We start from the raw sequence: 14,156 nt of genomic DNA on the forward strand, positions 1-14,156 counted from the left end.
TCGATTTTTTTAAAAAAATATTAATATTGGGCATAAAAATTGTTTAGATTCTGAATGATTCTCATTACTCCTAGTTGATTGATTATTTTAATGATCATTATTTTCGAAGTCTGCAACATACGATATTTTGATGTAAATTTTGGAAACACGTGCTACATGTGTCATTTTGTGTCAACAGTTATAATATACATTCAACAATTTGAGAGCAAATGTAGCTAACATATGAAATGTTTTGACTTATTTGACATATGATATTTTGATATAACAATGACAATGCAGCGTTTTATCATATTAAACATGATCAATGCGCCATCATATTACATCATCTCCTCATTTAATTTTACTTGTGCTTTTTTTTTTTTTTTTTTTTTTTTAACATATTTTGCTCCTTTGCGAATAATGTTACATTTTGTCTTCGAATAATTCAGGTTTTTATGAACTTTGTAAGGTTTTTCTTTTATTTATGAATTTTTATTTAATTTCGCTTATTTCATGCTTGTGAAAGTGGAATTTTTTTTTTTCGGCTTTTCACTTAAATCTTGATGTCTCAGCGTTGGAATATTTTTGCTTATATTTGAAACATTTTTTAAACCTGGATTGAAGCTCTGACTCATCATAAAAAGTTCACAATCGGTAAATAAAAGATTAAGGATTAAACTAGTGATATTAGCTTAGTTATATTAACTTCCGGTTGTGAAGCAAAACTAGGGCTATTTTGGGACGGACCTCGTAATTTTGAACCGCTGTCAGATGACGAGGACGACACCTGAGCTGGCACCCCCCTCTCCACACCGCACCACACCAGCCGGAGGACGTTTGGTCTGACGGATTTAACGTGCAACAGACCCCCTTACACGACAGTTATTCGGCGAAATCGGGTCACGAACCTGAAACCCTGCGGCTCACAAGCCGAGACCTTACCACCAGGACACCGCGGCCGAAACTAGTGATATAAAAGGAGTTTTATAACAATATCTATAATTTCTAAGTTTTATTTTTTATGGAAATACCGAAATATCACATTTGTTGTAGAATACAAATCAACGATTTGTAATAATAGTAAACTAAACTTTTAAGATGCAGCTAATGATTGAAACGTAGTGTTTACCTAAAGAAATGGTAAAGTTCCATTTGATGAGGATTTTTCCTTCGATTTGCAATTTTTAACAATAATAATTCAAGCGAAATTTATTTTCCGTTTGAAAGTACCGAGACAGAAATGGGCTGATTCATCATTGAAGGTCAAAGATGAATAAATAAAGAAAACTACGGTCTAGGGACGAAACTAATGATTGGAAAAGAATACTTAAATGTGGAGAGATTATGAAATTCCGTTACTTTATTGGGTTTTTTGCTCGATTTGAAATTTTTTAATGATAATAACCTTCATGAAATTTCCTTTTCTGTTTGAAAATATCGAGATTGAAATAGACTAGCTCATTATAGAAAGTCAGCGATAGCTATATAAACAAAAATTCCTGCATTGGGATGGAACTAATGACTTAAAAATGTTTTAACGATATCCACAAAACAATGGTGTGTTTCCATTGGTTTCGACATATTTAGAAGTAGTCTCTTACTGAGAAGATGCGTAAATGAAGAATTGTAATAAATACCAAATGAAATTTGCTTTTTGTTTGAAACCGGCGGGAATAAACTGACTGACTAGTTACAGGATATCAACTATTGTTAAAGGAAAAATAATATATCGAGGGATGAAACTAATGACTTAAAATGAGTGTCTTAATGAAACTTTAGGGCGCAATGGTGAATTCCCATAGATTCAATGTTAGGTTTCTTGCCGTCATTGAACACCTTTTAAAGAAAGCCCTCTTGTACTGAAAAATTAAATAAATGAAGAATTCTAATTAATGCCCAAAGAGATTTCCTTTTTTCTTTGAAAACATCGAGACTGAAACAAACTGTCTCGTTATAGAAAGTCAACGATCGGTATATAAATAAAAACCATCTAGGGATCTAGGGATAAACTAATGACTTAAAAAGAGTGTCTTAATGAAACCTTATGGCGAAATGGTGCGTTTCCATTGATTAAATATTAGGTTTCTTTCCGTCATTCAAAGAAAGCCCTCTTTTATTGAAAAATTGCATAAATGAATAATTCTAATTAATGCTAAAAGAGATTTCCTTTTTTGTTTGAAAACATCGAGACTGAAACAAATTGACTCGTTATAGAAAGTCAACGATCGGTATATAAATAAAAACCACCGTCTAGGGATGAAACTAATGACTTAAAAGGAGTGTTTTAATGAAACCTATGGCGCAATGGTGTGTTTCCATTGATTCCGTGTTAGGTTTCTTGCCGTCATTCAACACCTTTCGAAGCCCTCCCCTACTGAAAAGCTGCATAAATGAAGAGTTCTAATTAATGGCATTCCTGACGTCTGACGCAGCGCGGTGTAAACGCCCTCGTCCTCGAAGGTGGCAATGCATGAGTAATGGCCCAGGCGAAAGTTATGAATGACGAGCCAGAGGGGACCATGACCTTGAGAAGTCTGGCCTTGTTCTCGAGGAACGATCGGAATGTGTGCGGACCCCCACTTTACCTGTTCTATTCGCCAAACAGAAATGTCTAGCACCCAGACGCCGGCCCTTGCACAGATGTCTTTCTTTTCTTTGCTTTGCTCCTGCTTTTTACTATTCTTCTTCTTCTTCTTTTTTTTTTTTTTTTTTTTTTTCATCGCTTACCGGATGCATATTTTTGTGGGTAGATCTATCTCATTCGGGACGAGAACAGACATGCACGAGGAGAGGGGAATTTGATTTCAAATATTTAGAGTCGTTATTGTTATGTTGTTGTTGTTGCTGTGACCGGATACTTATCATTGAATGGTTATGATTTCATTGTGGTTTCGAAGTGGTTTGAGAAAAGAAATGAATTGGAAAAATTATCCAGGCTCGTCTCACGGCTTATTTATTTTAGATCATATTTTATATGTAAGAAATTAGTCTTTGAATGTTGAAAGAAGAAAGTAAAGTTCATATTTTTTTCACTTTAAAATATTTTATATTTTTTATAATGTATTGGGAAGCCTGTTAATTAAGATATATACAAATTGTTCATGATTTTTTAAATTGTATATTCTTGTTTCTTCCTAAACGTGTTTTTCAAAATTTTTGTTTTGAAACAAAATCGATATTTCGTTGAAATTTAGTTGATTTTCAGCAAATTTAATTAAATATTTTTTATCGTGTTTTTCCCTATATTGGCTCTATTCTATTGATTTCTTCCGCCTTTCTCATTCTGTTTATTCGGTTTCCGATTTTTATTTCATTCTTTTTAATGAGGTTCATTCTGTGGCTTTTAAAAATTTTTCACCCACTTTTATCGGAACAGCAGAAAGTTCTCATGACTTCACATATATATATATATATATCAGAAAAGGAAATACATAGATTCATCATTAATTAAGAATACAATTTATAAGAAACATAAAATGCGTGATTTAAAAAATCGTTGCGCACAGAATGTAACGAGTAATGCAATCAAGACAGCTACATTAAACTTCAAATGTTTCGGACAAAAGTTCCAAAGTTTTTCAATTAGTAATCATTAAGTTATTTACCGTTGATGTTCAATAAAATAAGATAGACTAATGAAGGCATGATTCAAGTTAGTTATGAATCAAAATTGGACTTTTGATATTATTTAATTCACAACTTTATGCCGAATTTCGAAATAATTTGTTTTTTTATGGGAAAGTTAATTCTGTTTTGTAATTAAATGCTACACATATTTTTACAGATCGTACAGATTCTATAACCTAATAGGTTATAGAATCTGTACGATCTGTACTTGCCAAAATAAATTTTCACGAATAAGATTCTATAAACATAAATATGTTCTTCAGTTTTTCAGAAATGAAACAACTATGCAACGTCTTTTTTCTTAGAATCGGTTTCCGTATACATAAAGTTTATTTTCTGTCTCGTCTACACGAAACTTCCACGCAACGTATTTCTAAAATAAATAAACTAATAAAATATGCCCGATGCAAAGTTCTTGCGAAATTTTGTCTTTTGAAGCGTCAAAAGCACTTTTGATACAGAGAAACGTGCGTCAAATTTTCTTTTCCGTTTGAAAGCTGGGACAAATCAATGCATTCAGTTTTAACAGAAACTGATACATTTGAAATAATCACTAGCAAGAAAAAAATCCTTGATAGTTCCTGAACGTTTTAAAAGATTCAGTTTAAACCGATTTGATACATTTTAAATTATTACTGACCGGGAAAAAATAATTCCTGATCATTTTTAGAGAAAGTTAAGAAGATAATTTCGAACATGATTTCGAACGTCGTAGCATGATTATATTTTTGGCTCGATTCGCGTGTTTTATATACGTAAGGCTTGATTGTATCAACTGTGGCATTCTCTGTATAACGATTTTTGAATTAGGCGATTTTCAGAAAGAATGTTTGTTTTTCAGTTTTAAAACAACTCTTTATAGTTTTTTTTTTTTCCTATATTCCTTTCATTTTTTGCAGTTTTTTTTTTTTTTTTTTTTTTTTTTTTTTTTTTATGTAACAATTCTCACATCACGCAATTTACAGATATCATATCATTCTAAAAAGATTATTTTGTTAATAATTCAATTCAAACCAATTACCTCTCGCATTTTTTCAAGTTCTACTATTGTTCATCATAATGTATTATTATTATTATTATTTTATTTCTTACTCTTTTCGGTAGCTAAGAATATAATAGTTCTAAATAGAAAAGATATATGACAATTAACCCTTTTATATGCTACGACGATCCTGGCAGAATGTTGCTGAATAGCATATAAATCTGTAATTAAGTCGAAAAAAATTAATTTGAAAAACAAAAATCAGTGATCGATTTAAGTATCTCAACTGAATTTTATTTTCTTACATACGCTGAAATAACACCAAATATCCCAAATTGAAAGTGTCAGCTAATAAAAAAATTAAATAAATACATGGATCAAAAAGTTAAAATAGTTATTAAAAAATAAATGTTTGCAGGAGTCCATATAGGTTTAATTTCGTTAGATTAACTTTAGGCTTTGAAGCATTGAGAGCAATTGTGAAATTTTTCTCTTAATTTTAAACCATAGTCAGATGACGAGAATGACATCTGAAACTACAACCTACTCTCTAATCATCCGCATTATACCAGCGGAATAGATGACTGATAATTTAGTAGAAAGATAAGAAAACAGTGTTTCCTCTGTCTTGACTTGTTGAAATCTCCAAATTACACTTGCTAACTGAAGTATAAACATGATATTAAGAATAGATTATATAAAATGAACTACTTTTTGAAAACATGAAAAATATCTGCATAAGGGTCTGTTTCTTAGTTATCCTTAAAGCTTCTTAAAAATAAAAAAAAATCACACCATATGGTTTTGTCTAATGGAAGAAAATTACATGAAAAGATTTGAAAGTTTGTATAATATTTATTGTATCAGCGCCACGTTTTGAAGCTATAAACTGAAGCCATAGGGATTTGTAATTTTGTCCCACGACCTACTAAGGGAGAAGATTTCTGATTTATTAGGAAACTTCCGAACAGCGCCAATGTAACAACACAAAAGCAACTACCAATTTAATGCACTCAAGCTTTACCATACCCAGAGGATCACTGATGAAAAATCGAAACTGAAATCCCCTCGCCGTAATCACCAACTGAGAGGAAAAAGAGATTTATAATGGGTTTCTCTTGGAGAGAAAAAGCGAATGATTTCATTATTCAGGTAGAAAGTTTCATGGTTGTCTTTCTGAAAATGGAAAGAAATTTACATTTTTTATTGCTTTGTTTTAATTGCCGATTCTTTCAACTTTAGATTTATCTTGAATTTTTCTTGCCTTAAAATATCAGACTGATCGCGTCCATCAAAAATCTTGCATTTCAACCAGCGAGCCTTCCAATTATCGAAGAAGAGCCGGGGCTATCAGACATCTCTCGCTGTTCATCAGCATTAAACATCCTGACTTCCCATCAGCGTTTTCTGATTGTTTCTTCACTGCCTTTGTTTTAGAATAAAAGAAAAAATTATGAGACGCTGTGCCAGAATGGACAGATAGATAAAAAATACACTTGGTGCTTTTTCTTTGAATAATTGGTTCAATTTAGATGTGGTCTTTCTTTATCTTTATTCATATTTTTCATCATTGATATGGTAAAAATACATCATTAATAAAAATATAGTTTTCATCATTGGTTTGTCAGATTCCTAATAATATTCCAAAATCATTTAAAACACGATTACTTTCGCAGTTTCGCCAATCAGTGGGGTGAGATCAAATCAATTTTACCTATCAAATAATCATTTACCCAATTTTTTTTTTTTTTTTTTTTTTTTTTGTCTTTAAATTCTTTAAACCAAGGAAAACACGAATGTTAGCCCATCTTAGACTCTTTTTCAAACTAGTTTAATCACATTATAATTTTCATGATTCATCTAAAATACAATTTAAATTTGATCTTTCATTATCATGTATCAGATTTTCCAGAACACTTATTGTGGTTTTTTCATTGGTTTTCCATCACTGATCTATTTATAGTAAAAAGGCATTTACATGCGTCGTTTCTCCACCGAGTATGCCAAAATCATCATTTGCTTAGAGTTTTATCTTATTCTTCTTTAAATTCTTTAAACCAAGGAAAACACATATGGTAGCCATCATAGACTCTCTTTAAACTAGTTTAATTACTTCATAATTTTGTAAAGCATTTTCAAAGGACTAAAGCAGACTTTAATTACGCAACGTTATTCAACTGGCATTTTTCATAAACACGTTTAATATAGAGGAGAAGAAAAATGTGCTTTGCTTAACGTTTAAACTCGCGAGTTTCGACAGAACCAACCTTGTGAAACTCTTCATCTGGTGCAAGACTTCCCCATCAGCAAATTTACAGCTCCTGAACAATATCTATATTTCTTTAAAGAAAGCGGTGTCAGTCTTTATTGAACAAGTCCTGTATTACAACAGAAATGAATGGCTTATTTTCTTTTATTCTGTCAACTAAGCCCAATAAATGATATTTGCAAGAAATGTTTTACAATAATGCTATAATTTACTGACACAAATGCTATAATTTACTACACGTTTTTTAATGCTATAATTTACTGACGCAAACTAAGAAATATAGCTCTATACAAATTCCTGAAAATATTATAAATCTTAAACCCAGCACTTTTGTAGAATTGTTTATTTTAAAAGAAAATACACATCATTTATCTACACGACTATGGCTTAGAATATTAAGTTGACACTCTAAGCCTCTTATCTGAGAAAATGGGGAAGACTTCACACTGGTTCGTGTTCCATCCATTCTAATGATGGGGATTAAGATACATCTATACAGCAATAAATATCATTCAGTCCGGTGTAGTTAAATCTAAGAAAAATATACTACTTTTTCTAAAAATCATAGATGATATTTTCTCCACATTTCTTTATAGGAATTTTTCTACTAAGCTTTTACTTTTGTCATCGGCTCCTCTTTGTGAGTAAGCACTATGTTTGGAAATACCAACTTGTAAGACTGCGCTCTAAACTCAATGTCTCTATCAAAACATATTAGATATATTTTTGCACTAATGGAGAACGGTCTGAGAAAACAGAGCTACTAGAAAGCTTGTGTTAGTCTTGCCATAATCTCTCTTTAGGGAATTGTTTTGTCTATTGCATGATACAAAGCAGAACAGCCTCTGTGTTTTTAAAAGTTTGCATCAGTGTTAACTCAAACCTTTAGTTAGCTACGCATTTCTCCCAACCGCTTAATTGCTGATCTGGTAAAATCGAATTCATTTTGTCCTTTTTAGAAAAGATAACTTAACTTCCATATCTTAAAAAAACTAATTTATGACATGCTAATAATAGTAAACGATTTCAACAGCAAATGGCTTTCGGCATTTAACTAATGCCATGTAAATTTACAAGTAGTACAATACCTACAATTTTCATTGATTAACGTTGCCTTTATGCTATTCAAGAAACTTTGGATATATAAAAATAAGATTAAACATATCTATATGAAAGAAGATTTTTATTTTAAAATTCAGATAGAAATGAAACATCGAATCATTGAAAAATAGATTTTAAAAAACATTAAAAGATTCAGCAAAATTTAATCTAAAAGTTATATAAAGTGATGACCTAATTGAAACATCTCTCTAAAAATAAAATGGATTGAAGTTCTTATTTATAACTCACTGTCAGAAGTGGATAATCCGAACAAAAAAAAGTTTTGTTTTGATTTTTGAATTGGACTGTTTTGACTTTTATAATCTCATATACTTGTAACCTAAATTGATTTTCATAATCTTACATTTAAGAGGTCTCCAATCATCTCCAACAGATCAGAAATTAAATAATTAAAAAAAACTGTAATTGGAAATTTATGATTTTTCATTCGATGAAGCTTTTATTTAACTTCAACTCTTGAATTCGAAGCATTAATTTTATTGACCTTGAACATTTTTACAGAAATAGGAATTTTGTTGATTTTACTATGTTTATTTTACTAAGGTATTTTAATTTTAATTTCACTAAGTGCGAACATATTAATAGCTGAATGGGTTGTTTTCCTTATTTTTACACTTATAAGATAAACTGAAGTAATTCGTACATGTTATAATTTTGACATACAAACGAGAATATTTCAAATATTTTTCGGAATCTTGATTAATAAATTCCCAGAACAGAAGCTGTTATCGAATTAGATAATATAGAACACAACACAGTTAAGGAAAATTCGATTCATGAATGACGGATATTTTATAAACATTTCAAGAATTCTTCAGAACCTTAGTTAATTCAATACGGAAGAGAATTCCCAAAACAGAAGGTGTTATCTAATTAGATGACACAGAAAATAACACAAAAAGAATCTGGTAATAGTGAAGAATTAATTAATGCTGATTTGTTTTTGTTCTTGCATGCGCACTATATAGTCATGGGGAAAAAAGACCCTTTGGCATACCTTTGTTTTAATCATTTTTGGTGAAAGCTCAAATTATGCTCTACATACGAAAAAGACAGATTAGATTATTTTTATCTGTTGTTACAAATTATGCTAAATAGATTATGACGGATTTTTAATTATAACAAGTGGAGCACTATGTAAAGTGAAACCTAATTGGATTCCGATAACAAACAAAACCATCCGAAAACCTCGTGAACTGGAAAAAAAGTCGAACATAATTAGCTACTGTGACTAACTACTCAACAACTCGTCAGATTTATCATCTGATCTTTCATTTCCGACGAAGCGTTGAAAATCGTGTTGATATCTGACCCTTTCTTTACGGGGCATGATATAAATAAACTCGATCGTACAATTTAAAAATATTTATTTTTGAATAAACTCGAATAGATTAAAGATAATTCCTATAATTTATTACTTTATAGCATTCATAAAAACGACTCAATCATCCTTTTGTCGGATGTACGTATACATTTTCTATTTATTTTTCTTCCATTTCACATAAGGAATTCATAAACTAAATTCAACGAGATATTTATATATATATATATTTACAAATCTGGTTAATAATTTTGGCTGTGTAAATTAATATTTATTGGAGCGGTTTCGTAGCAACATTGTATCGCTTTTTTTTTATGCATCAGCAGCAAGAAATTTTACGGTATTGCCATTGGCGGATTACTGACTAGGTCGCTGCCTAGAACCCTTAGCATGTTGATTAAATCTGCCGTTAACCTCGTTGTCAATTAAATAAATTTGTAAGAAATGCAATTTCTTAAATTATAAAATATTAAGATTACAGTGCATGTATACATTGGATTATTCAAAGCATTAATTAAGGCAGAAGTAATTACTTTTTTTATAATATTATGAAATATTATTTATTCATTAACTGGTTTTGTTATATTTCATTACATAGATGCTGTAAAAAATAATTTTCAAATTTATATTTATTTAAAATTTATTATTTATGTAATCGTTTACTATATTTAAAGGGTTTAATTTATAATAATAAATAGTTATTAGTAAGTAACTTATAATTATGTTGTAACCTATTAATATTAATTAACTTATAATTATGGTAAATTTTTAAGTGTTTTACTACTCTAGTTATTTATTGAGTGATATATATTAAAAAAATAAATTTTAAAAACTTATTAAAACAAAACAGTTAACTAACATCAATCATTAAAATATGCTTAAGGTAAAAAAAAAAAAAAAATGTTAGAATGCGAAACTAGATTGATCTTATAATGTACATTGTCTAGGACCGCCAAATTTTAAAACCCGCCACTAAGTATTGCCTATTAAAATTTAGCTACCAAGATTTAAAACGTTATCGTTTGAGTTCAATAAAATTTTAAAAGGGAAAAAAAAAAAAAAAACCCGGATGTTATTTTTTTTCTTTACACAAATTGCTATATTTTATTTATCGACAACTTTCGACATAAATCATCTGTAATGTCAAACCTTGGACAAAGGCAGTTGTTTCACTTTTTTTAAAATCATAAAAAGATTCGCCATACTTCAGAGAGATTATGTTTTGTTTTCTTTAGCAAATATTTATTTAGTCATGTTTTCCTGCTTTATATTTTTAGCTGTTTAGTTCTTTTATTCCTATTTTTAATAAAATATCGTTTTAAAATGTATAGTTAGTATTAAAGCCAACGCAGTAATGGATTAAAATAGAACAATATATAATCTATCCTTTCTCGTTGTTAATGAAATATGAAATTGATTTTTATTCATTTTTTTGTTAATTAAGGCAGTGTAAAATCTCAACCTTTGATTACAATCCATCCTTTTTTTTTTTTTTTTTTTTTTTTTTTTTTAATCTGAGCCGCAACATGCATTTGTTTAACTAGAACGCATATTCTACCCAGTTAAGATGCCGAGAGGAATTAAATCGACTGACTTCGCGTGGGTTCTAGCAACGTAGCATGGGAAAAAGCTGCCTCTAAAACGTCCTGCGTGATTGTCGCATGGTACTGAAGGTCAGGTTCTTTAACTTAACGTTCTACAACATCCGCTTCTTTCTAGGACACCTTAAAAAATATTTGCAGATTGTGTTTACGATTAAATTATATTACTAACTGACAGTAGCAAGTTGGTTTAAAATGTTTTTATTTTAGATAAAAATGCTGATAGATGCGCGAGTTTAAATTTTCAATTTTCAGAGAATGAATCAGTGGAAGTTTTTATTTTGTAGAAATTTTCGTACATTCGTTAAGTAGTGAGAAAATTCATCTGGACAAAGCAAGAGATCCATTTAAAACGGGGAAGTCTTTAATGAGATTTAAATGAGATGGAGCAATTGATTTATATTTATACAAATTCTTCCCCTGTATAATGACAACGCCCGTAAATAAATAAATTGAGGGCAAAGGGACACGGTCACAGAAATTTAAATATTGCCCTCACGTTTCTTCCTACATTGACAACTGGACCAATATGTTTCTCTCATTAATTTTTTAACCTCTTTATCGCAGGCCGAGAAAAGTGTCGTATGTACTAAGATTTTCTTGAAAAATTGAGTCAGTAGTTATGATTCGGCAATGCACTATACGAAAGAGAGAGAAAAAAATACTTTCCTTATATTTAATTTGGAGAAAACATTTGATTTTTTTTTTTTTTTTTTTCCTGTTAGTATAGTTGGTTGTTAAAGACTTACCAACCTAAGTTTAACGCTGGAAATGCCGGACCAGTCAAAATGACTGGTCGACTATCTCTGGTCGAATCAAATATTGACCTGTGGTTGTTCTAGTGCTAAGCGTTATCTCCTCAGAGACTATTTTTAGATAGACTTATGTAGCGATTCAAAGTAAAAATAGGATAATGCACTATTAATTTTACTAAAATAATCAAATGAAATTAAAATACACAATATTTATAGGACATAGTCAAATATAAGCTAGCATTTAGTATTTGAATGCTCAACTTTCTTTTATTGTGTCGAAAAACTCTAGCATAGCTTTCGTCTGTATAATTTTTTATTTCATTTGGTTTCAGGTGAAAGAGAAATGTGGTGTCCCCAGACGAGTTAGCCGGGAGGTTCCTCCTGCAACTGCTGGTCCTTCTACTTCCTTCCCTACCAAACCAACTTCCGATACCAGCCTCTACATGATGCTGCAGAATTTTGTCCACAAGGTGGCCGAATCCAAAGACTTTTACGCCAATCTAGCTGATCGCCTCTGCAGCGATGGACATTTGGTCACCAAAGGTGACCTCAATTGCTGGAATGGAAGCGGACTAGCTGAGTAAGTTCATATCTGTCTTTATGTTCAATACATTTAAATGTGAGCTGGATATTCGATTCATTCAACAGAAACTTCTTCTGCTTATAGTAATTCTCCTGTTCTTCGTTTAAGTTTCATAGATTAAAAAATTATGATAGCAACGAAACCGCTCTTCCAAATTTGCATTTTTAATTAGTTGACATAGATGGCCTCTTATTTCATGTGAAAATGCGAGCTGGATATTCGATTCATTCAACTGAATCTTCTGCTTATGGCAATTCTTCTGTTCTTCGTCATGCATTTGGTGGGCTGTCCAAAGATTATGATGGCAGCGAAACCACTCTTTCAAATCTGCATTTTAATTATCTGACATAGATGTCCACCTATTTTATGTGAAAATTCTAAATGTTAGAAGTGTATATGGATGAAGTGAACTGAAAGTGAATAGTAGTTGGAGAAGTAGTAAATAGTACTTAGAACCACTGAAGAAACATGAATATATTTTTTAATATTATAGATTATAATTTGGGTACCAAATTTTATTTCTATAGTTTTTGATATACACATATGTATAAGATGAAGGGAAAAGACAATATTCCATAAACAGTTCATTATACTTGAAATATTCTTTCTTTTTTTAAAAAAAATTTAATGTCTCTTTTACATTATATCTAAACAATCCACAGCAATTAGAAGGGCATTGCAGATATTATTACTTCCTTAAAATTTTTGTTTGCGTGTTTTTCGAAGCGTAAAGAAAACAGTTATTCTTCGATTAAAAATGCATACTCACAATCAAAGGCTTAATTAATTGATTTAATTTTACGAGTGGATTTATGGAAACTGATTTATACAAGCAATTCTAAAAATAATTATGGATTTCCAACAATTTTTGGACACGGATTTTCGACAATTTTTAAAATTTTTAATTTAAAGTTTAAATAAATTTGCCATTTTGGAAAATAAAAAAGTATATTTAAAGTTCCATGAGAGAAATTAGTAATTATAGGATTGGAATTCAGAACTAATGATGTTATGTCTTTTTTCTTAGTTATATATAAAACAAGATAATATATAAAACAAACTCCTCTGAACTTACTAGGAAAAGATGGTCTCAGTTTCTTGGTCAATAAGCAAAAGCGATTTAAAAATTTTAGTTCACAATGATCCCCTTAGGCATTCGAATCACACTACATAAAATGAATATTTTCCAAAAATGAATTGAATATTCGAGCATCTTAGGCAAGTTTAAACTGTGGTTGTTTCCATCGCAAATGTGATGATCAATTGCTATAGTTCTATAGGTCAACCTGCATTGAAAATTTCTTCCAAGAATCTGCCTTCCATAAATTGCTAAGAGAAGTCACGTTTTGTATGCTTCTTCACAAACAGTCCATTTTTCAGTTTGACTTAGTGGCTAAAAAGTGGAAGAGCAAGCATAAACAGGTATATTCAAAAATTTATTGCAGAATAAAATAACAGTTGCTCTTTTTATCGTATAACAATATAATAAATCATCAAAAATATAAAAAAATTCTTTGACTTTTCGCGTCGGAATAATCGAAAGCAAAACTTGTCGTCTTCTCGAACATGTAAATTTATGACAGTTTATCACTTGAACGTCTGGTAAATAATTACCTAGCATAACTTAAAGAGTACTGTAACCCACTGTAAACTGGCGTGTTGTCAACAACTTTAGTGACAGATTTATTATGAGGTAATTTACTTGGTATTTGTTAAATGCATAGTGTGTTTTGGAAGTGAATTTTCAATATTTGGAAAATTAAGTTAACCGAACAGTCTTTGCTTTTCATTAACTTTTGTGCATAGAATAAGTTACACAAGTTTATTGTAGAAGCAATCCATTCCTTGCTGAAACCAAAGACTAAATACATTGCCAGAATGCGAATCGCAGTTAAAATGTCGTTAAGCGAAGCAATT

At 30.4% G+C, this 14,156-nt stretch overlaps 1 protein-coding gene across 1 annotated transcript in view; it reads left to right on the forward strand.

Annotated features, from left to right (window-relative positions):
• LOC129958389 (glypican-5-like) overlaps positions 1-14,156 on the forward strand; it is a 116,056-nt gene that overhangs the window by 76,201 nt on the left and 25,699 nt on the right. The window contains exon 4 of the mRNA XM_056070855.1: positions 11,989-12,236. Within this exon, the coding sequence (XP_055926830.1) occupies positions 11,989-12,236 (248 nt within the window). The remainder of the gene's footprint in view (positions 1-11,988; positions 12,237-14,156) is intronic.

The sequence above is a fragment of the Argiope bruennichi genome, chromosome X1, assembly GCF_947563725.1.
Source record: "Argiope bruennichi chromosome X1, qqArgBrue1.1, whole genome shotgun sequence".
Classification (NCBI taxonomy): Eukaryota; Metazoa; Arthropoda; class Arachnida; order Araneae; family Araneidae; genus Argiope; species Argiope bruennichi.